The sequence below is a fragment of the Lampetra planeri genome, chromosome 36, assembly GCF_965212315.1.
Source record: "Lampetra planeri chromosome 36, kcLamPlan1.2.h2, whole genome shotgun sequence".
NCBI lineage: Eukaryota > Metazoa > Chordata > Hyperoartia > Petromyzontiformes > Petromyzontidae > Lampetra > Lampetra planeri.
Window position 1 is genome coordinate 1,215,362 of NC_136142.1, and position 21,172 is coordinate 1,236,533.

A 21,172-nucleotide genomic window follows, 5' to 3' on the forward strand; every position below is an offset into this window, starting at 1 on the left:
TGCCGTGGGGTTCGTCTGTGGTTACTCGTTCGCTATTCCTGGGTAACTAATAATAGGCAGACTTAAAATCCATCACCGGGAATTCTCGCCGGGCCCTCATGGTGCAAGGAGCGGGTCTCCACCCCGTGTCGTCCGCTCCGTCTCTCGCTGGGCCTCTCTCTGTTGACGCGCCACGAAGACGGGGCTTTGCCCCTTGTCTTCAACGTTTCCTTTAAAGGCCGCAGCGTTTCCCGTAAGGCGGTGATGAATGTGTCGAGTGTTTTGTTGTTGTAAGGGAATTGATCAAGGCTACATACTGCCATCTCTACACACACACGTACAGCCACTTCGCCAAATCCACTGCTGGATGAGGGCTTCCCCACGCCCGTGTGGGTTATCGGACCATACATCACCGCGCCGGCCAGGACGAGTTGATGAAGGCGGGAGCACAGAGGGTGGGAGCATAGTACAGTACAACAATGGAATTTGCTGCAGTGCCTTCTGTTGTCCACAGCACAGCCCCACCCCAGCCTATGGCATGGCATCTCATGCACACACGTAGGTCACTCATCCAAGCACTCAGTCCTGGTTCGAGCCTGCTTAACTTTTGAGATGTGATAAGGGCCCATTCTGGGCGATTTAGGCATATGCCTCGTTTCTGTATTGGACACATATTGTGTTCGTTCTTTTTTACATTGTAAAGATAACCCCGCTGATTTATAAGGACCTCTTACAGGCCTGAGCGACTGTGGTCACCCAGAAGAGACCGTGGGAAGCTAGAACGACTCAATGTCCGATTCACAAACACGAAGCATCACCACAGTGAGACTCCACTGTGCTCCTCTTGGCCCAATCATCTGGCTCATCAACCACTTCACATGTAAACACATTTTTTTATTGTACCAGGTAGGGCCCACAGAAGTGACCTGGCCACGAATGATAGCTCAAGGAAGTGGCTTATGTTTAAATGCATAGCATCGAAATACTCTAAACGCACGTTGATTCTAAATGTGGAGGGAAAAATCGGAAGACCCGGAGAAAAATCCACGCGACCACGGGGAGAGAGACACGCAAACTCCAAATGTTCAGGCGTCAGGGTTGGGTTCAAACCCACGACCCCCTGCATACCAAGCGAGGTAGTTAACATTTCGCCACCGTGTAAACTTACAGCTGTCGCTCTACCTGAGCCACACCAGGAAGAGGACCTCTCTCGCGTTCTTCTGCCAGCTGGTCGAGTCGAGTGTTGGGAAAGCGAAGGGCTCTGTGTCTAACACAGGAGACAGATATTATTGGGTCTTTCGGTAAAGTCACGTGGATAGGCTCAAAGGAAATAACAAAAATAACAAAAACTACGACGTTTTGATCGCAACACAAGCAATCGTCATCATCCTGTCATCATCCTGACGATTGCTTGTGTTGCGTTTGTTATTTTCTTTGAACCTATCTACGTGACTTTACCGAAAGACCCAAGAATATGAATTCATGCAGTCACGAAAGCTTTAAGTCAAGAGGTGAGAGAGAGGCTCAAACGATGTGACGGTGTATTGCGATCGATAGGAGACGTCCGGCTACCGGTGAATCATTTCTGCCGGTTGTGTCGGTGGCGGGGGGGTGGGGGGTGATCAGTACGTCGATCGCCCTGCACTCAGGAAGGGCTGCAGTAGTGTACGGCCCAGCGGTACTTCCGATACCGTGGACAAGGCTAAGGCGTGGACTCGATGTTGGTCTCGTGGTAGCTTGCGCGTGCGTCGAACGCGTGTCTATACGTGCGCGTATGTTTGCGCGCGGACGCACGCGTTTTCCCGCCGCTCGTACAAGCATATTGTGTTTTGTCCCAACATACTCGATAATCCCTCAAAAAAAGCTCCAAGCAGCGGGACCCCTGCCACCCTCTCTTTCTCTCTCTATAAAGCACCCCACGGGACACCTACACAGCTTCCAGCCCAGAGAGGATTTCATGCTCGGGTGGGCAGTACAGCAAGTGGGTTTTAGCAGTTGTGTTTTTTTGTGAGAGACTCCTTTATAACCTAATAGACTTAACGCGGATTTAATGAACGCGAAGAGGCACACACACGCACACAGGCCAGAGAGCCTCAAGGGGTGCAAGGAAACATCAACAACAACAACGCCGCGCTGCAGGGCATTTGCGAGACGCAAATATACTATCGTAGCGCCGTCCGTGTCCGTCAGCCTGTGGATTCATTCATCTGCCGATCCGGAGAGAGAGGCTGCCGTTGCTTGCAGGAGAGTAAAGATCTGCAAACAAAGTAGCTGGAAAAAAACTACGATTTCTCAGAGCCAAAGTAACAACAACAACAGATTACACGCGCCGGGCACAAGTTTAAACTAACTCAACAGCTTGCTTGTGTTGCTCCTCTGGCCAATGTTTGTGTGTGAATGATGTCTTTCCAGTCTTGTCAAGTCAATCCATGGCACCTGGGTCTGTCCCCGTGACTCCCTTGCCAGCAGCGAGCCTTCGATTCTTCACGCGGTCTCGAAGTGCACCTGACCTGGCACAAGCGCCGTGGTGACCGTCACCGCCGCTTCATGGTAAACGGCGGTTGTCGTGACATAAATGCATGGGGGGGGGGGGGGAGTGGTGGCGCTGTGGTTAGTAAGGTTATACTTTAAAGCAATCAGCCTGTGTTTGAGATTCCAGGCCACAGCCAACACCAGTGGCGAGCGATCGTAGATCCGGTCACGGGTTCCTCATTTCCACAATCCTGCACTCGCCGGCGTGGGGAAGTATGGAATGCAAAAACCCCATGACCGACATGACGTGGAGAGCCGTTCATCCAGCAGTCGATATACAAAGGGCTCCACAATTGTAAACAAGATTATTGCGTAATGTGTCAAGTGCTTGTGAATAAAGAAACTGAAAGGAAACTAATTTGTCTTGCCAAAGTTACGGGTTGGTTTTACCGAAACACACACGGCTGAGATAATTGGACTCGAGTCTGCCCAAGGGTAAAAATAAAACATCATCGTGTTGTTGCGGACCCTGACTCCTGCTGTATATTTGGAGTGTGCATGTCTCTCTTTTCCAGTGGTCACGTGGAATTTTTTCCGTATCCAAAAAGGGGTTTTCCTCCGCATTTAGAACCAACATCATGCGTCTAGAGTATTTGTCTGCTATACATTTCCACATGACGATGAGCCACTTCGCAGAGCCATCATTTGCGATAGCCGAGTTGCTTCTGAAAACGAGCTCTAGAGCTCAGTGGGCCTTACCTGGTAAAATAAAAAATATAGTTTAGTAAGCAAACACTTATTGTGCCTTTGCTTTAAAGGGACTCAAGACGACCAATTGCGTGCCGCACTACGGGAGGCGTCACCCAGAGATATCGTGGTAAAGGCCCTCTCTGTCTTTAGCGTTGTGGTAAGAGCTGGCTTTGTCACCAAATAAGAGAGTGGCATTTTGGTCTATCGGCCTGTCGCATTCATGGAAAAATAACCCGTCCGTCAATAACACCATGCAGGCCTTCAAAGATAAAAACAAGTAACATATATTATAAAAGGTGACGTTTCGCGCAATGGCCCTTCTTCAGATGCTATGAATAAGGGCCAGCCACGGTTATTGACAAATGCGTGGAGATTTTTTTCCATGTGTCAACTGTGCACCTCTGCCGACTCGGCAGAACCACCAAATAATTCTCTCACTCTACAGATCAGTCCGACGGCATTTGTTTCCGTAAAAAAAAAAACCCACTCTGGCCCAGTTTAGACTTTATACATCTCATCAGCAACACTGGCCCAAACAATGATTTGCTTGTGGGAGACGCAGACTTTTGTCCGTTTGCGACCTACCCAGAAACCTCTACGACGGCACGTACCGACTTGTGTACACGTCACGGACGTACGGCGAATACGACGAGGGGAGCGCGTGGCTCGCGGTGGCGACTTGCTGCAGCGTCTCCAGCACGCACCGAATTTTCGTGATCACAGTCGGTCCCAAGAGAGTAACCAACTCGCCCCCCCCCACACACAGCCCAACCAAACCACAGCACTCGGCTCAGGGGAGGGGAGGGAGTTGCGTGGAGGGTGCTGGGGATGGGGGTGGTCGTGGTTTGCCCAACGTCCCAACCTCCTCAACCCAATCCCTCCTCGGGGCAAAACAAAAATGAAGAGATAGCTCAAGACCCCCTCCCTGCCCCCACCACCACCCCCCTGGCCGCCCCCACCCCCTACCCACTCGCGCTCATGGGGGCAGCGACAATGCAGCCCCCCCCCCCTTTGTTGGACCGGATCGCTCAGATGCACAGAGGCCTCGTGGTTGTGGTGATAGTGCAGCGGTGGTGCAGCGGTGGTGCAGCGGTCAGCGCGTTGCACTACGAACCCGGCGGACCCGAGCTCGATCCCTGCTCACGGCCAACACCAGTGACGATTTCCTGAACCGATCCTGGGCCTCCCCTAGGTTGACTCAGACTCAAATGAGTGCTGATCCTGGTGCAGTGTGTAACAATCGCCACTCGGGAGACAAAGGCGGCCGGGCGTGGTGCTGGCCACCCACCCCCCGTCATGTGGGCGTTCCGGCCTGAGTAGGCGCTCGCTAACAGCACTTGCCCCAACGGTGTGGATCGGGATATGGGGAGCACTTTGTCTCTGATGTTGTTGCTGCTGCCATTGTTGCCGTCGAGCACTCTGCCTGCCATCGAGGGCACAAAGGCAGGGCCAGAAAACTTTGCGTCGGAGGCGCGGGGGGGGGGGGGGGAACGGAGAGGCGCCGGGCGACACGGCCCCCCCACCCCCCCCCCCTCGTCGAGAGCTTTGTTGCGGCGAGAGAGGAGAAAGCCCTCGGCCCGGCCCTCATTTACTGCCCGTTTGTTGGAGGAGGTTAATGTTTAGAGCGCCGAGGGACGGCGGTGGGCTCATCGCGAGAGGGACACTAACACTACGCACGGTGCAAAAGAAGTTCAACGTACACATCCCGTTTTTGTTTGATTTTACCAGGTGAGGCCCACCGAGTTCTACAGGTATTTTTCAGAAGCAACCTCACCACAAATGATAGCTCACCGATGTGGCTTATCATGTGGAAATTAATGGCAGCCAAATTTTCATAATGCGTGACGTTGATTCTAAATGTGGAGGGAAAAACCGCGACCATGGGGACAGAGAGACACGCAAACTCAAGATATATAGGCGTCAGGGTAGAGATCGAATCCACGCCCTCCTGCATAACAGGCGAGGTAGTTAACATCTCCTAGCCACCGTGGTTCAGGGGTTCACTCGGTCCATCATCCCTCTGCGGTCGACAAAACTACCGCTCACTCGTCGGGGAAGGCAACAGTGGTTGTCCTATGGGAAGACGTGCCCCCCCACCCCCATCATAGGAATGTGGAATTTCCATCATTGGTTCAGGGTTGTGAACAGGAGATGGGCACCACCTCATCGATGCTAATTTGAGGAAGTAAAATCACTTAGACTTTTAACTTTGACGAGATCTGGACGGGGCAGATTGTAAAAGCTTGCTAATGCAGGAGATCTCTAGAACTATTGAGAGAGAAATATAATTTGAACAATTCAGAGAGAGTGGTGAGAGATGTAGACTGGCTATTGCCAGAGAAGGAGGCTTCCCTGCTGCAGGCAGCTCTGGAGAGAAGGATGCTTGCGGATGCACCGTGGCGCTCCGCTCTCAAAGGTCACTGACATTTTTCACTGCGACAATGCTCATCGCTGCCCAGAAATTAGTCACAATTGGCTCCTTTGGAATGTGTTTTGTATTCTTCTTCTCCTGCTGCCAGCTCACCGCAGGCTCCCCCACGCAGCAGGCCACACCACAGCCACCTTCACCACACAAGTACCACCACAATCACCGCAAGTACCACCACAGCCACCGCCGCCACTACTACCATCACCACAACCATCACAACCATCATCACCGCGATCACAAGAACTGCTGAAGCCACCGCCGCCACCACGGCCACTGCTACCACCCGCACCACAACCACCACTGCCAACGACACCACCACCATCGCCACCACCCGAACCACCGTAATCACCACCACCACCATCACCACCACCATCACCACCAGCAGCAGCAGCAGCAGCAGCAAAAGTCCCACCGGTGGCTGTGGCGCCAATCGCGATGGTCTCGGCGGCGTGAAGAGCGTGGGTTGAGTTCGCACACTGGCGCCACGAACCTCGCGGACCGCGGGTTGACTCCCAGCTCGTGACGCGCTCTACATTCCAGTTTCGTTGCGCAGCCGACATCCACGGCCAGGCGCTAATCCAGAGCCTGTTCCGGACCTCCCCTAGGTCGACTCGGCCTCAAAACGATTACCTGGCTGGTGAGACAAAGGCAAGCTGGCTGCTGTGGGGAGTCGGGGGTGGTGGTGGCCTCAGACACGTGGCGTGTGCCAGGGCGCCTGCCCCACTTCGCAAGTGCTCGAGAACAGCACTTGCCCCGGCAGCCCGTTACCACTGCGTGGCTGGTGTGGGGTTGGGGGGGGGGGAGAGGGTGTGGGGGGACGCTCTGTTTCTTGGTGTCGTGGCCGTGTTGAGGAGGAGGAGGAGGGATGGAGGTGCGCCTCGCGGTGATGTGCGACAGGAGGTGTTGAGGAGGTGAGAAGGGGGTGGTGGTTAGCACGGCCCGTGGTGGTGGCTAAGTGGTGGTCGCAGGTGGCGGTGATGGTTGTGGTGTGGTTGATCACGGTGGTGGTGTCAGGGGTTGTGGTAGTGGTGGCGGTGTTAAAGAGTAGTCTGCAAGGTGGTGTTAATGCTGAATGTGACGGTGGTAGCGGTGTTAGTAGGAGCGGTCGTGTCGTGGTTAGCGCACTGCGCTACCAACCCAGCACCCGAGTTCGGGTCTCCCACTCACGGCCAACATCGCTACGAATATATGAATTGGTCTTGGGCCTCCCCTAGGTTGACTCAACCTTAAACGAGTACCTGGTGTGGTGCGTATTAAACATCAGCGCTGGGGAGACAAAGGTGACGGAGTGAGTGTGGTGCTGGTCACCCATCCCGTTGTGTTCCGTGCCGGCCTGCATAGGCGGTACTCGCTCACAGCACTTGCCCCGACACTATGTCAAAGGCGATACGGCGTTTCTTTGTCTTCGTTAATAGAGTAGTGCGGGTTTTTGGCACACTGGGGGAAAACACAACTTGCGTCTTGGGAAAGTGATTGTTGGTTTGTGGTGCATTGCTCAGAGCGTGGACTGGCAATCATTTCCATCGATCAATGGCATCACGATGCCCCTATGACAAGATCGTCAGGAGTGTGCCCGTTCTCATTAGGAGGCTTGAGGCTGGATGGCCGATTGAACGAGTGAGCACCACGCAAGCACACACAGGTTACTATGGGGCCGTCGGAGATTCCGATGCGATTAGAGTCGAGGGAGTTGCAGCGAAAGCCAATGTTGTACTCTACTTCTGTGCTTCCCACGTCTCTGCTCCCCAGCTCCACTCTTAGTCATTCGGACGACAATATCTCGCGCAGCCGCCCCTAAAATTACCCTAAAATCCAGCAGTGGATTTAATCGACAAAAGGGGCCGCGTGTACACGTGGGCAGTAGTCTACGATCATCACGCGGAACGACACACTGACGAGTAGGAGGCGTGCGAGGATGATGGTGATGATGGTGGACCAATAACGATGGCATGGGTTTGAAGACGTCAGTCACCCACCCCCCTATACCCCCCCCCTAGCCACCACCACCCACACCCCCAGCCCTGTCCCCCCACCCCCCCCCCCACACAGACCCCTCGCGCATGACAGACCCCGGTGGTTGATGGGTGGAGACGGAGTCAGAGAGAAAGGCGTTTGCTCAGCTGTGTGGACCCCTGTGCGGCGCATGGCTCACACCGGGGGACGAGGGTGGGGGGTGAGGAGGGGGGTAGAGGGGGGAGGGTGAGGGGGGTAACATTATTACACAAATTGCCCGATGGTGCCACATTTCCTATTCTCGCTTTGCCGTTGACAAATCGCGTCGGTGAGACGAATCTCTTTGGAGGGCCAAAAAGTCGAACCGACCATGAGAACACTCTCGCCATCAGTGTCGCCGCGTGTCTCTCTCTCTGTGCTGATCGTCACTTCTCCGGACAGCCACGTGAGCGAGACACGGCCACATTGGCTTTGTCGACATCGCAGTCCCGTCCTTCTACAGCGCCGTATGACTATTAGAAGACGCTGCAGAGAGGAAGACGAAACCCACCCGAACTTTCGCACGGTGCCAGTAACAGTTAAACAAAGACAAAGATCCCCCGTGTAGCCTCAACAGACTGTAAGGGCAAGTGCTGTTAGCGAGAACCTCTGAAGGCCGGCACGGCACACGATTGGAGTGGGTGGCCAACACCACGCCCGGCCGCCTTTGTCTCCCCAGTGGCGATGTTTACACATCGCACCAGGTACTCATTTGAGGCCGAGTCGACCTAGGGGAGGCCCACGACCAGTTCAGATAATCGTCACCGGTGTTGGCCGTGAGCGGGAATCGAACCCGGGTCGTCAGGTTCGTAGCGCAGCGTAGCGCTTACCGCTCCACCACCGCTCCTCCCAGTTAAACAAACCTTGCCAGACACACAGCACCAGTATAAGACGCGGCACAAACTCCTCTCCTTAGACATACTGGGGGGGGGGGGGGGTGTGCATATCGTAAAATCTGGAGATTGTTTGATTTGAAGATCACGGGATGGGGAACGACTGTTGACCCTTCCCGCGGATGACGGAGCCAGCAACACGCGCGGCCAATCTCGATGCTCGATCGCCGTCGCACGCACAACAATCGATGACACGCACAACAATCGATGACACTCATCGATTCGCCGACTCGCCGTCATGATGCTCGGTGTGCTACCAGAGAGATTGGCTGCGGTGGGGGGAGGGGAGGGGGATCAGTGGGGGGGGGAGGGGGGATTAAGTGGGGGTGGTGTTGGCTTGAGTTGGGGGCGGGATGTGGGGGTAGGGTATAGGGAGTGGGGGATTGAGTGGGGGATAAGTGGGCATGGGGTGTGGGTGTTGGGTGAGGGGGGAGGGAGTGCTGAGGGGTGGGGGGTGGAGGGAGGGGGTAGTGGGGGTGGTACTGGAGGGGGAGTGCAGCGGGGTGAGGGGCTGTGGGGTTATCGGTGGAGGGTGGAGTTGGACTGTCGGGGGGGGGGGGGAGTGGTGCCCCCCGCTGCTGAGCAGCCGAGCGAGGCTGCCCCCCACCACAGCGCCATCTGCCCCCCGTCCGCCCCCTCCATCCCGTGTGGTGACGTCGAGAGAAATCCGCGGAAGTTCTCTTCTCTGAGACCTCGCAGCCCGAGAGCGAGACCGCTCCGTTACACAGCAGTGCGTGGACACGCCACTTGTGTTTGCTGTCCAGCATTAGTTGTTGTGACTTCATCGGGTGGACGCAGCGATTCACAGACCTCACGAGCATATAAAGCCGGCGATCACAGTTCGAGTCCGGACCACGGCTACCATCAGTGGCGAGTGATATCTGTACCGATCAAAAGTCTCAACCACACTGTGCGGAGAAGCCTTTCCATGCACCGGTGGATTGACATGGTGCTGAAAGTGCAAGTCACTTAATAAAATTGATGTATTATATATATTAGACACTTTAAAGTAAGGCCAAAGTCGAAAGGTCGCTTTAATTGTTTCAATTTTTATGCCTCAATTGTTGACGAGTGTTGTTGTTTTTATTGTCCACCACTGTTATTCCATCTGTATGAGATCGAGTGTTGCCCCCTCGCACGCATGGGTTTTCTCTGGGTGCTCCGGTTTCCTCCCACGTGTTCATTGGTTGATAACACATTTCATATATATACAGGACCGCAGAGCTTGGGGGGACGTTTGGCGTCTGCTTCCCACGTGGCTGCCTTCCCGTTTGTGGTTCCTCTTATCGCCTCAGAGTCGTTCTCTCTCAATGAGATCGCGGCGTATTACAAGTTGACACGATCATTATAGTATGACATTATTATAGGGCTGTACATACGTAGGCAGTTGTGTTACTGTGCGTGCAGTGTCGATGCAGGCAGTCGCCTGTTTGTCTCATCCACAACAATATAAACACAGAATTCCACAAACTTTCCTTCCATGTATTTCTTTATATTAAACAAACACACATTAATAAAATATAATTTCACGACGTACAATAAAAAATAGCATTATACAAAAATAGTTTTTATAATAACAGGAGTATCAAAAAACAACGCGTATTTACATAGACAATTGCATTTCTTGGTCCAGTAGAACAAACAAAGGTTCACCTCATATTGCAAACACGAAACATTCGTGATCCGAGCGTAAGTCATAAGGCCCGCGCCTGGCGCGTGGCTCGCGAGCCTAAACGCGTCCCGAAAACACGCCGCGTCATCCAATCACATTCGCTCACAGCGCTCATGGTGATTGTTGAGGATGCGGGCGGATCCATTTATAGATACCCTACGCAAATGTAATGTAATCCTTTGTTCGCAACAGGTGATTGAATGTTGCGTGAAAGTGATGGCTTCGTGTCTTACAGAGAGGAGCAGCGACGGATCTAGAAACCTCCCAGGGCGGGGTGGATAGGGGGGCGGAGGGGTTAATGCAATCCATAGGTTTGTTTTGTTCAAACAGGGCCCCATGTTAATAAAACAATCTAATCGAGATATGTGAAGGAGATGCATTGCCTGCTTATCTATTGTGTTGTTGAGAATGATGGAGCCTTTAAATGAATGTTCTGATCTTTTTGGTATATTTCCCCCAGATTATTTTAATAGGATATCTATACATGGATCACCTACTACAACCTCTCGTTCATTCCCTGGGACATATTTATATATTTGCAATGATCGACAGTTGCTAGTTATATAAAGGTCTCATGCAACTCGGTACACACACAAGGCATCGTAGTTTATGAGCTCACATTGCGTGGTTGTGATTATAAGGTTTTGGAAAACTGTGTCCATGCCCTTGGTGACAGTGATTTAATACACGTGCGCACAATTTATAGAATAAGATTCCTTAACACGATTTATAAAGCAATCATCGTCAAACAGCCTGAGTCAAAGCAATTAGCCACGGACGATCCACTGCTGGATGAAGGCCTCCTCCCGCGAATCTTGTGACATAATCAGCGATCCGCCCGTACTGCCACGCGAGCCCGATTTCGCGTGGCAGCCCCGACGGAGCGGAACATCTCTCTCCGGGGAGACGGAACGGTGAAATCAGCTCGTGCCAGGGATGCGAGGATGGAGACGGCGCCTTGCTTGGGGACGTAGTCATCCAGCGGTGGATCGATAGTGGCAGATTATTAACGATGACTCGTGCTGTATTTTGGTTCGTCGAAGCAGCATTGTTTCACGGCGATCATAGAACAAAAGTGTGATTTTAAAAAATTCCACGGTGAAATAAATCTTAAGCAGCTCCGGCAGTTACTCGGCAATTACCACGTCGCTATTCCTGCATTGTTTTGGCAACGTAAGGCATCGGCACACACTCATGAGAGTGGCCCTGTTTAAAAAAAAAAACATTTTCTTAGAAAACCCGCGGTTCTAATTACTGAAGGCAACCTACGCTGGAGGAGGGACCACCGACGAGTGGCGGGGAGGCAGCAAGGTGTGTTGCCTAATTGGTGATTGTTTTAGAATTATGTAGGCGGTTACATAATTATATAATGATATAATGCACCCAACTCGATTCGCTCACCTCACCTATTGAATCCCCTTCCCCTTCGCACACCAAGCGGCTATGACATGGCCTAGACGTGGCGCTGGCGCGTTCGCTGTTGCAGAGGCTCGCGGTTCGAATCCAGCGGCCGCCCTGATTAATACTGCCGTGTGTGGTCCATTAAGCTTTAAAATACCACGCGCCGTCTATTTTGGCTGTGGACGTAAAAGATCCCGTGACATCTTTCGCGAGAGGAGGCCATTGTGTGCCAGTGTCAGGGTCCACATTGGCGAAGTAAAACTATGATCCGCAAATTACTCGATTGGGATTACAAACACAAAGACACAGCAGCAGCAGCAGCAGCAACCATCTCCCCTTAGTGGCAGCAGGCTAATGTCACTCTTGCAAACGAGGCTCGTCCTGGTCTCTAAGAGCTCTCTCCGGGGTTAACCAACACAGGCGGGGAACTTGTAAACTTCTACCATCTGGACAAACGCGCGCTTGCAGGTTCCCAGGCGGGTTTATCCCAGCACCAGCCCCTACCGTTATCAGATTCACAGCGCGCACGAAGAAACGCAACTCTGAGTCCTCTCGGCAACACAGTCCACGCACGTATCGAGCAACCTCCTCACAGACTCTCACGAGTCCTGAATACCCCTGCACGGGGGCATGGTGGGGGGGGGGGCTTCACCAGGGCCTCCACACGGCCTGCGCGGCCGCTATGGCCCGCAGCTGCGGCCTCTGGGCGAGCCGAGACGGCATTCGTGGGACCTCCTTGGGACCCGGCGGCCGGGTTGGCGGTTGAACCGCGGCCGCGGTTAAGGAGGATGATGATGATGAGAATGATGAGAATGATGATGAGGAGGAGGAGTCCGGAGTTACCGATGCCCCTGGACTGCGGGCCGGCGCTGGCGGGACCAGCAGGGCCAGGAGGCCGTCCCCGGCGGTCACGAGCTGCACCTCGCCGCGCGCCATCACGGACAGCAGCTCGTGCAGCCGCGGGCCCGACAGCTCGGGGTGTCCCGCGGGCAGCGCGCCGCACTGCCGCAGGGGCAGCGGCAGCGCCAAGGGGTTGCCCCCTCCCGGTGCAGCGGCGAGCGGTGACGAGGAGGGGCACGAGGTTGAGAATGAGGCGGTGGCGGCGGAGGATGAGGAGGATGAGGAGGAGGAGGAGGAGGATGAGGAGGAGGAGGAGGAGGAGACCCCCCCACCGGTCCCGGAGGGGATGCCCGCCATGGAGTCGGCGAGGTGCGCCAAGAGGCGCGTCCGCACCGCGGCGTGGACCCCCTCGCTGGTGGACAGGAACCGCGTCACCTCGTTCACGCACTCGCTGTAGCCCGCGCGGTAGCGGCCCAGCACGCCCGGGTCTGCTGCGCACAGGGCGGCTGTTGGGTGGTCGGGGAGGGGGGGGGGCAGAGAGAGAGGGAGGCAGGGAGAGACGGGGAGAGGGAGTTGAAGATGGAGAGAAAAGGGTGGTGGGGGGAGATGGGCGGATGGGGAGGTGGGTGGAGGAAAGGATTGAGTGGAGGAGATGAGGGAGATGGGAGAGAGAGAGAGCAGAGATATCGTTAGCGACGTGCTATGAACCCGGGGATCAAAGTTGGATTCCCGGCCACGGCTGGGTCTCCCCCCCTCTCCAACTCCGCTTCACCCACCAGCGTGGTGACGTATGATTAAACCATCCCCACGACCGACACCACGTGGGGATACCATCATCCAGCAGTGGAGCTGTGCACCGTTACTTTACAAGGGATGGGATCTGGCAGGGTCACGCCTTGCTGTTTCCCGGCAATAGTAGGGGGGCACGATAGGGGTCTGCGCTGACGATTTCACGAAGATGAACAAACCCGCTCCACCAGTCGCTCTGACACAATGCCACCCACGGCAGCGCGCAGCTAAGCGCCTCGCATGGCGACTTGTGATTGTGAAGCAAGCGGCGAGGTTATTCCCCATGGCGGTGTGATGCGTGGCTCTGCGAGTAACGCTTCTTCCGTACGATTAAAATCGTGAGCGAACGATCGAGGGTCCCTTGATCGATCGGATTGACAGCTTTTGTTCGTCTTCCTAAACGCGTCTGGCAATCAGAATCTTGATTTAGATCGGAGGAGAAAATCCGATTAGCTACGAAGCTATTTTTTCTTTGCAGATGTCCAAGCAAGGGGCGGGCCAGCAAAGTTACAACAGCTACCGACACAAAAGCAACGATATGCGCGCAAAGTCGAGCACAGTAAAGCACGCCACTCAACATCGTCTGGTTGCCGTGTGCGGCTTACCGCTGATGTGTAGCCGGTGGAGACCTCTTAGATGCTTCACGGTCAACTCCAGGATGTCAGCCTTCTCCAGCTTGGAGTGCCTGGAGCTCTACAGAGATTTGGGGTAGAGGGCAGGGGGATATATAATGGTTAACACATCGAACAATTTGTAAACGATCAACGTCAAAACGCAAAGTGTCCCCGAATAGTATCACTCATGGCACAGGGTCACATTAAAGTCCAGCACTGGTTTAACGTTTGATAGAAGAAATATACGATTCCATCATGATCATCATCATCATCATTAGTGAACCACGTGATGAATGCGCTTCCCCGCGGAGTGTGACGCTAACACCGATAGAAAGCGGGCACCGCGCGTTTCGAGCAATGTCAAACTCGACACACACACGGGGTACATTGTGAGCCAGTGGGCATGGTTAGTACAATGGGCCGAATATTCTAAAACAGATCATTTATAATCAAACATAATTTGTTATTGACACTGGTGATGACGGTGGTGAGATGCCAGGCATATAAAAACGTATTCAGAAGCAGTTCTGTGACATCTACTGCCGCGGGCTGATGTATTGCATTGACACGACGTCGACAAGAGCGCACTCGGAATAACGCGGGTTTAAAAGAGACGTTGACGACGACGCTGACGAGGTTCTCTTGGTTATGAGCAAGAACCGGAGAACCCGGAGAGACCCCGACGGGCGAAGGGGACGACACGAGGCAAGCCGAACCCCGCTGAGCAGCGCACAGTGCGGTGAGACCGCCTTTCCAACTAGCACCTCCGATTGGCACGTACGGTGCGAAATAAGTCCAACATACATACGTACACACATACATATGACATATACACACACACATACAAAGGAAGACGAGGGGAGACGTAGACTCACATCTTTCCTGAGAGTCTCCAGGATGAGGGCTTTGAGTTGATTCAGGCTGTCGTTGATCCTCGCCCTGCGTCGCTTCTCCATGATGGGCTTGGTGGACTGCAGACACACAACATCGTACCTCGTCAATAACAACAACAACAACAACAACAGTCAACCACCACTTCAGGAGATGGAGCGATGGATCCGTCTCTCGCGCACAGGAGGAACTGGCGACTCGTTACATCGCAGCGCCTGCCAGAGACCGTGACGGCTTGGAGAGGGTAGCCTTCATCCAGCAGTGGATCGATGATTGATATATTGATCATTGATCATTGGTATGTTCCTGGATGAAGTGCAATGATCAGTGATGTAGTGTCGATGTATATTGATAAGCAGTGTATCGTTCATTGGCGATCATTAATCAATACAATGGTTATCAATATACAATATACTGTGTATCGGTCATTGATGATCAGCAATGATCAATACACTGATTATCGATACACAATAAACTGCTGGATCAATAGACTGCTGGATGAAGTCCACTGATAATTGATGATGGTAATGCTCAATTCAGTAAACGTGCCCGTCAAAGGTTGGGCAGTCGCCCAACGCGAACGCCTCGTCGCGAGTGACGCACAGAGACGTCGCTCAGATGACGGTGGTGGCGGTGAGAGGAGACGAGGCAAGGTTTGCGTGCTTTTTGTTTGTTGTACGGGTCCTCACTTTTCTGATTTCGCTCGCGGATTTCGGCTTCTGTGGAGAGAAGCCCTCGTCGTCGCAGCTATGATCCGACGGGTCCTGGGTCTCCTCCTCGGGGGAGCTCATCTCGACCTCGAAGTCTTCCGGCATTGTACCCTGACGCTCGTGCGGCCACGACCTCTGCACCACGAGCTCTGCACGACCGATGCACCACGGCTGCAACAGCAACTCGTGACAGTAGGGCAAGTCGTAGTGAGGGTGGCTGCACGGCGATGATGATTGATGGTGCTGTATCTGAGCTCCTCCCGTCCGTCTGTATTTCGGTGCCAGCAGATCAATGCCCTCGCTCGATGCCGTCCGCGGGTTTCGCCGTCACGAGTGCAGAGGAATGCCCTGCGAGTCACCGGCCACTCGGCCACTTTTATACCGCTGCCCCGCCCTGCGCCTTCCATTCCACTGCGGGCTTCTCTACCCCCCAAACCCCCCACACCCCCCACACCCCTCCCTGCCTCCACCCCCCACGCGTGTCCAGGTCCCCTTGTCCCGCAAACCCGCACGCTCCATCCCCCACGCGATGACGACCCGGTTTCCATTTCACCCCGCCCCGAACCCTTCCTATGCCCCAGGTCTTCCTTCAACGGTTCGAACTCCCCCCACCCCCCCCCCCCCCCTAATAGATATCCACCAGCAGTGTCCCCCACGTGTCTTCACTTGCACGTTACCCCCTCCCCCCCCCCATTGTTACGCTGCAGTGTGAACTCGTGTCTCCACCGCTCATTGCATCGCCCTGCTTGCTCCGCTCGACTCGGCTCGTCTGAACCCAGGAAAGCCTCGCGTTGTTTTTTAGATGAGATATTCTGCAACGTTTTTTTCGTATTCAGGTGACCACGATTGATGTGTCGGTTACAGCCTTGGGGCACCCCTAGTGGCAGCTGCCTCTGTGCATTAGTCTGCCGGTAGCGGGAGGCGATGTTGCTATGCTCCGCGTAATTACAATTGCATAGTTTGCGGGTAATTGTTCAGCATTGGGACGATGAGTCAATAGCAGCTCTCCATTCCGTCCCCTATCAGGGGGGCATCGCCTTTCTTCACCCCCCCCCCTGCACACGCAGACACCCGAGTGTCACGTCTCTCTTCTCACGACTCGTCTCTTGGCCACGGCTCGCAGCGCTTCCCCGTGTTTGCAGCGCCACTGATGGTCCTCGCCTATTCCAGACCAGGGGTCGGCAACACGCGGCTCGTCAAGGACCGCTGCTTGGTGACCTCATCTACGAAGCCCCCACAGTCGCGTGCTCGTGTTCACCACACGGTGCATTGCGGCTCTTGAGAAGATTGCGTTTGTTTTAGCGAATTCGAAAATAAAATCTCGTCCTGTTGTTTGGTTTGCCGACCCCTGGTCGAGACCACGTCCCACTCCCACCCCACGCTCCCCACGCTCCGTGTCTCCCCGTGTCTTCTCCATCCCCAGCACGACTCCCGTCTCTTGTGGGCCAGTCTCGCTGGCGTGGAGCTCACGGAGCAGACGCAGGTGCCAACGAACTGATGGACGCACTGACCGACGTGGCTGGCAGGTGCCCACAGTTGCCCCTCGCCGTGATTTACCGTCACATCGCTCTGCTCGTTGCTGTGAGCGTCTGCTTGCCTGTCGTTTGGTGTCGTGGGGCGCACGTGTAGAGGCTGATGCTGGTACCACCCGTGTAGGTGCTGTGGTACCAGTCGTCAGCGAGTACACCGAGCTCCTGGTCATGCTCTCCTACATCAGCCCGTGTGCTGGTCTATGCACTCACGGACCCATTGGTAAAGCTGCTTGCAATGATGATGTCATTTGAAAAGTGTTCCTTTGTAAACGTAAAATATGTAATATTGCAGTTTTCTTAGAGTCGCACTGTGTACAGTGCCATCTCCAACTATGAGTCGGCCAATCTCTCCTTCTACTCTCAAGACGGGCTATTGTCAGAAACGCCTGCCCAGTGGATCGTGTTGCTGTTACAAGGCAGTGCTGCGTGGTGAGTAATGTGGTGAGTTTGTTTTCTTGGTGGGTTGCGGCGATGAGAGAGGGAGGGGTGAAGGGAAAATCAAAGTCGCTTTGAACCCAAGGAGGTGGCAGCCGCATCGCACCTCCCTCTCATCCCCCTCCTCCCCCTCCTCCAGCCTCACCCCTCCCTCCCTCCTTTTATCGATCAAAAGAAGCACAATAAATTATCGGTTATTCGGCACTTTGCTTCGTTCATCGCGTCATTTTTTGGTGTTCAATTGTTCGCTTTTACGGCCTTTTTAACAAGAAATGTATAAAACACAAACCCCATCGCGTACTACTGTGCTCACAGACGCAACAACGACAACCTCAAAAACTCTTTAACTAAATCCTCTCCGTCAGTCATATCACACAGAGCATCTTCTGTAGCCCAACGTGTCAAACATTATGGAACTCCTCCTACCTCTTCCCTCCTACTCCATCCTCCTCCTCCATCCCTCCTCCTCCCTCCTCCTCTTCCCTCCTCCCCCCTCGGCGTGTCTCTCGTGAGGGGTGGACAGCGCCTCTCTCCGCATCTCCCACAAAGCGACGCTGCCTCCCTGCCGGCGACTCGTGGGCGGGTGGACGTCACCGGTTTTGGAGACGTGGGCGCACGTGCTTGAGAATGATAACTCAAAGTCCACTCGGGATATTATCGCGCTGAAATGTTCGAATATATTTGTAAACATTTTGTTGCTGAATTGTTTATATTTTTTATTGCTTGTTTCACACTTAATTATGACAATATGTGTGTTTGTGTGGATTCATATTTCTCCACGACGCAGTTGTTATTGTTATCCCTTTCATTACCCAGGACTCTCTTGCAATAATTTAATAATTATTATTATTCTTATTTTAGTTTTCAGCCATTAATCCATCCACTTCTGGATGCCTTCCCATGTCCTGTCGACCAAGGGGGTTGATTGACCATACTTCACCACGCTGGTCAGTGAGGGCTAGGGGCAAGGGGTGGGGGGGGCGACAAAAACTAGTTCAGATATCACTCCCCACTGATGTTAGCCGTCGTCATCCTAATTCTTTCGGTCGCACATTGGATGACGAGAGGGACTTCCTGCAACCCTGTCCAGCGAGCCAGACCCTAGGTCACGTGCCAAGGAGGCCGCAATCGACTGGTCAGGAGCAGCACGAGCCCGACACACACACAGACACACACACAGACACACACAGAGACACACACACCGACACACACCGACACACACCGACACACACACCGACACACACACCGACACACACACACACTCGCGCAGCGACACTCTCTCTCTCCCCATCGTCACCCCGACGATCGTGTCGCCAAGCGCACTCGTGCTGGGCCCGCTCAGAGCAAGTGGTGGAAATTCCACGTTTCTCGTGGCTGATGCCAGGATTGTCATGACACGAGCATTGTTAAATTCCCCAAAAAGTGGTACTCGCTTTATCGGCCATGGAAAATATGATGAGCTGAGATGTCCCACCGACTATAATTGGTGATTGTTATTTGCCTTGCGTTGGTTCGAGTCTCGCGATTGTCGAGCGAAGCGTGAACTTTAGACGGGACGTTATCGCCCCCTGATGGATCATGTGTGAACATACTCATGCATACCATGGTTCTTTCGGTAAAGTCCCGTAGGTAGAAAAAGAATAAAGTAAAACAAAATTACATTTAAAAAAATTCTACCTACGTGACTTTGTCCACCACCACCCACTCGGCAACACATTTTATCAAACGCTCACTGCTCACCCACCTCCCTCCACTACACAAAGACAAATATCCCCGCCACCGTGTAGCCTGAACAGACTGTTGGGGCAAGTGCAGTTGGCAAGCACCTGTGAAGGTGCCGGCCCCGGAACACGACGAGGGGGTGGGTGGCCAGCACCACGCCCGGCCGTCTTTGTCTCCCTCGTGGCGATGTTTACCCACCGCACCAGGTACTCATTTGAGGCTGAGTTGACCTAGGGGGGAGGCCAAAAATTCTTACACAGCTCATCAGCTGCACTGCCCTTTTGCGAGTCCATGATTTCAGCTGCATTGATTCGAGACAAGCAAACACTGGGACATCAACCCGTCATGGGAGAGGTCCTTGCCTGAAACATCGGGATTTCGCCACCACTGCTGATGCAAGCAAGCCTGGCCTCCGCTGATGAGACACTGCGTGTCAAGACCGCTCCAGGGTTTTGCTCGTCTTGAATCAACGCCGCTGAGGCTACGCACTCCAAAAGAAGGCGGCGCGCGGCTGACGGGATGAGTAGACGACGCTTTAAAAGTGTTCGCGGAGAGGCTGATCTCGGGGGAGAACAGGCTATTGTCTGCTTATTCTGGGACACAAGTGGGGTGATTATGAGACGGGGGAATGTGCGATGCATCGGCTCAACGCGCTGACTGCACCACCACTGCCATCTCGTGATCGTGTGCGGAACTAGCTGTCTTAGAACTGCAGTACGGTATGTGTCCGAGCGTAACGAGTGTCTGCTATAGCAGGCGGCTTATGCTGCAGACAAGCAACACGGCACGTTTGTTCAAATATTAAATGTTGCATTACCCGTAAAATAATTAGCGCGGTTGGATACGTACGGTGCGAAAAAAGTTCAACATACATACATACAATAGTTTAGACGGGGGGCTGACTCATTTAGCAGTGGGGGGGGGGGGGGGCTGCTCTCTCTGCACCCCCCACGACCCCATGCGACGCGACGGGGCTGGGAATGTAGCAGCAGAGACTCGGGACGAGGTCGGGATGTGAAGGCGGCGTCCTTGAAGATGAATCCGTGCACCGCTCTCACTCAGCCGACCACGGCGCGTCGGGCTTTCGTCGAGGCGACTGTCACGCGGTCGGTTCGCGACCTCTCTCGTCCCCTTGACTGCGACCCCCCCCCCCCCCCACCGAAGAGGTTCACGCGGCCTCGCGACTCGCGGGGGTCCACAATGGGCGCGTGTCGGAGTCGCCCCCCGTGATTGCTGCACTCGACTCGAGAGGAGTGAGTTCGTGGACTCAGCCTGGCCACCCGACGACTGCTGACAAATATCGACGAAGATCCCACCGTATGGACTTTACAGACTTTTGGGGAAAGTGCTGAGGGGGTGGGTGGCCAGGACCACGCTCCGGCCGCCTTTGTCTCCCTCGTGGCGATGATTACATACCGCACGAGGTACTCATTTGAGGCTAAGCCGACCTTGTGGAGGCCCAGGACAGGTTCAGATAATCGTCACTGGTGTTGGTGGCCGTGAGCGGGAATCGAACTCGGGTCGCCGGGTTCGAGGCTGAAGGCACGCATAGCCTTAACAGACTGTTGGGGCAAGTGCCCCTACAGTCTGTTACACACACGCACACACGCACGCACACACCTGCACACGCACACACGCACGCACACACATAAACGCACACACACACGCACACACATGCACACGCACAAACGCACGCACACACACGCACACACACACGCACACACCTGCACACGCACACACGCACGCACACACATACACGCACACACGCACACACACACACGCACACACACACGCATGCACACACACACACACACGCACGCACGCACACACACGCACGCACACACACGCACACACACACACACACGCATACGCGCACACACACACGCACACATACACGCATACGCGCACACACACACACTTGGGAGAGCCATTTACAAGTTGATTGAGCGCACCCGCGGTGGGATGCCGAGGTGGGGGCTGAGGTGGACCGCGGGGTGGATCGGGGGGTGGAGTGGTCGTGTGATGTCGCCTCTCGCTTGCCGGCGAGCAGCT

At 54.2% G+C, this 21,172-nt stretch overlaps 1 protein-coding gene across 1 annotated transcript; it reads right to left on the bottom strand.

The window, feature by feature from the left end:
• Positions 1–9,985: 9,985 nt before the first annotated feature.
• LOC144730683 (transcription factor HES-1-like) lies at positions 9,986–15,788 on the bottom strand. The gene is made up of 4 exons (XM_078611362.1): positions 15,411–15,788; positions 14,706–14,801; positions 13,822–13,909; positions 9,986–12,933 (listed from the first exon to the last, which is right to left on the bottom strand). Exons 1-4 carry the CDS (start codon positions 15,534–15,536, stop codon positions 12,236–12,238), a joined length of 1,008 nt encoding a protein of 335 aa, XP_078467488.1. The 5' UTR covers positions 15,537–15,788; the 3' UTR covers positions 9,986–12,235.
• Between the last annotated feature and the right edge of the window lie 5,384 nt (positions 15,789–21,172).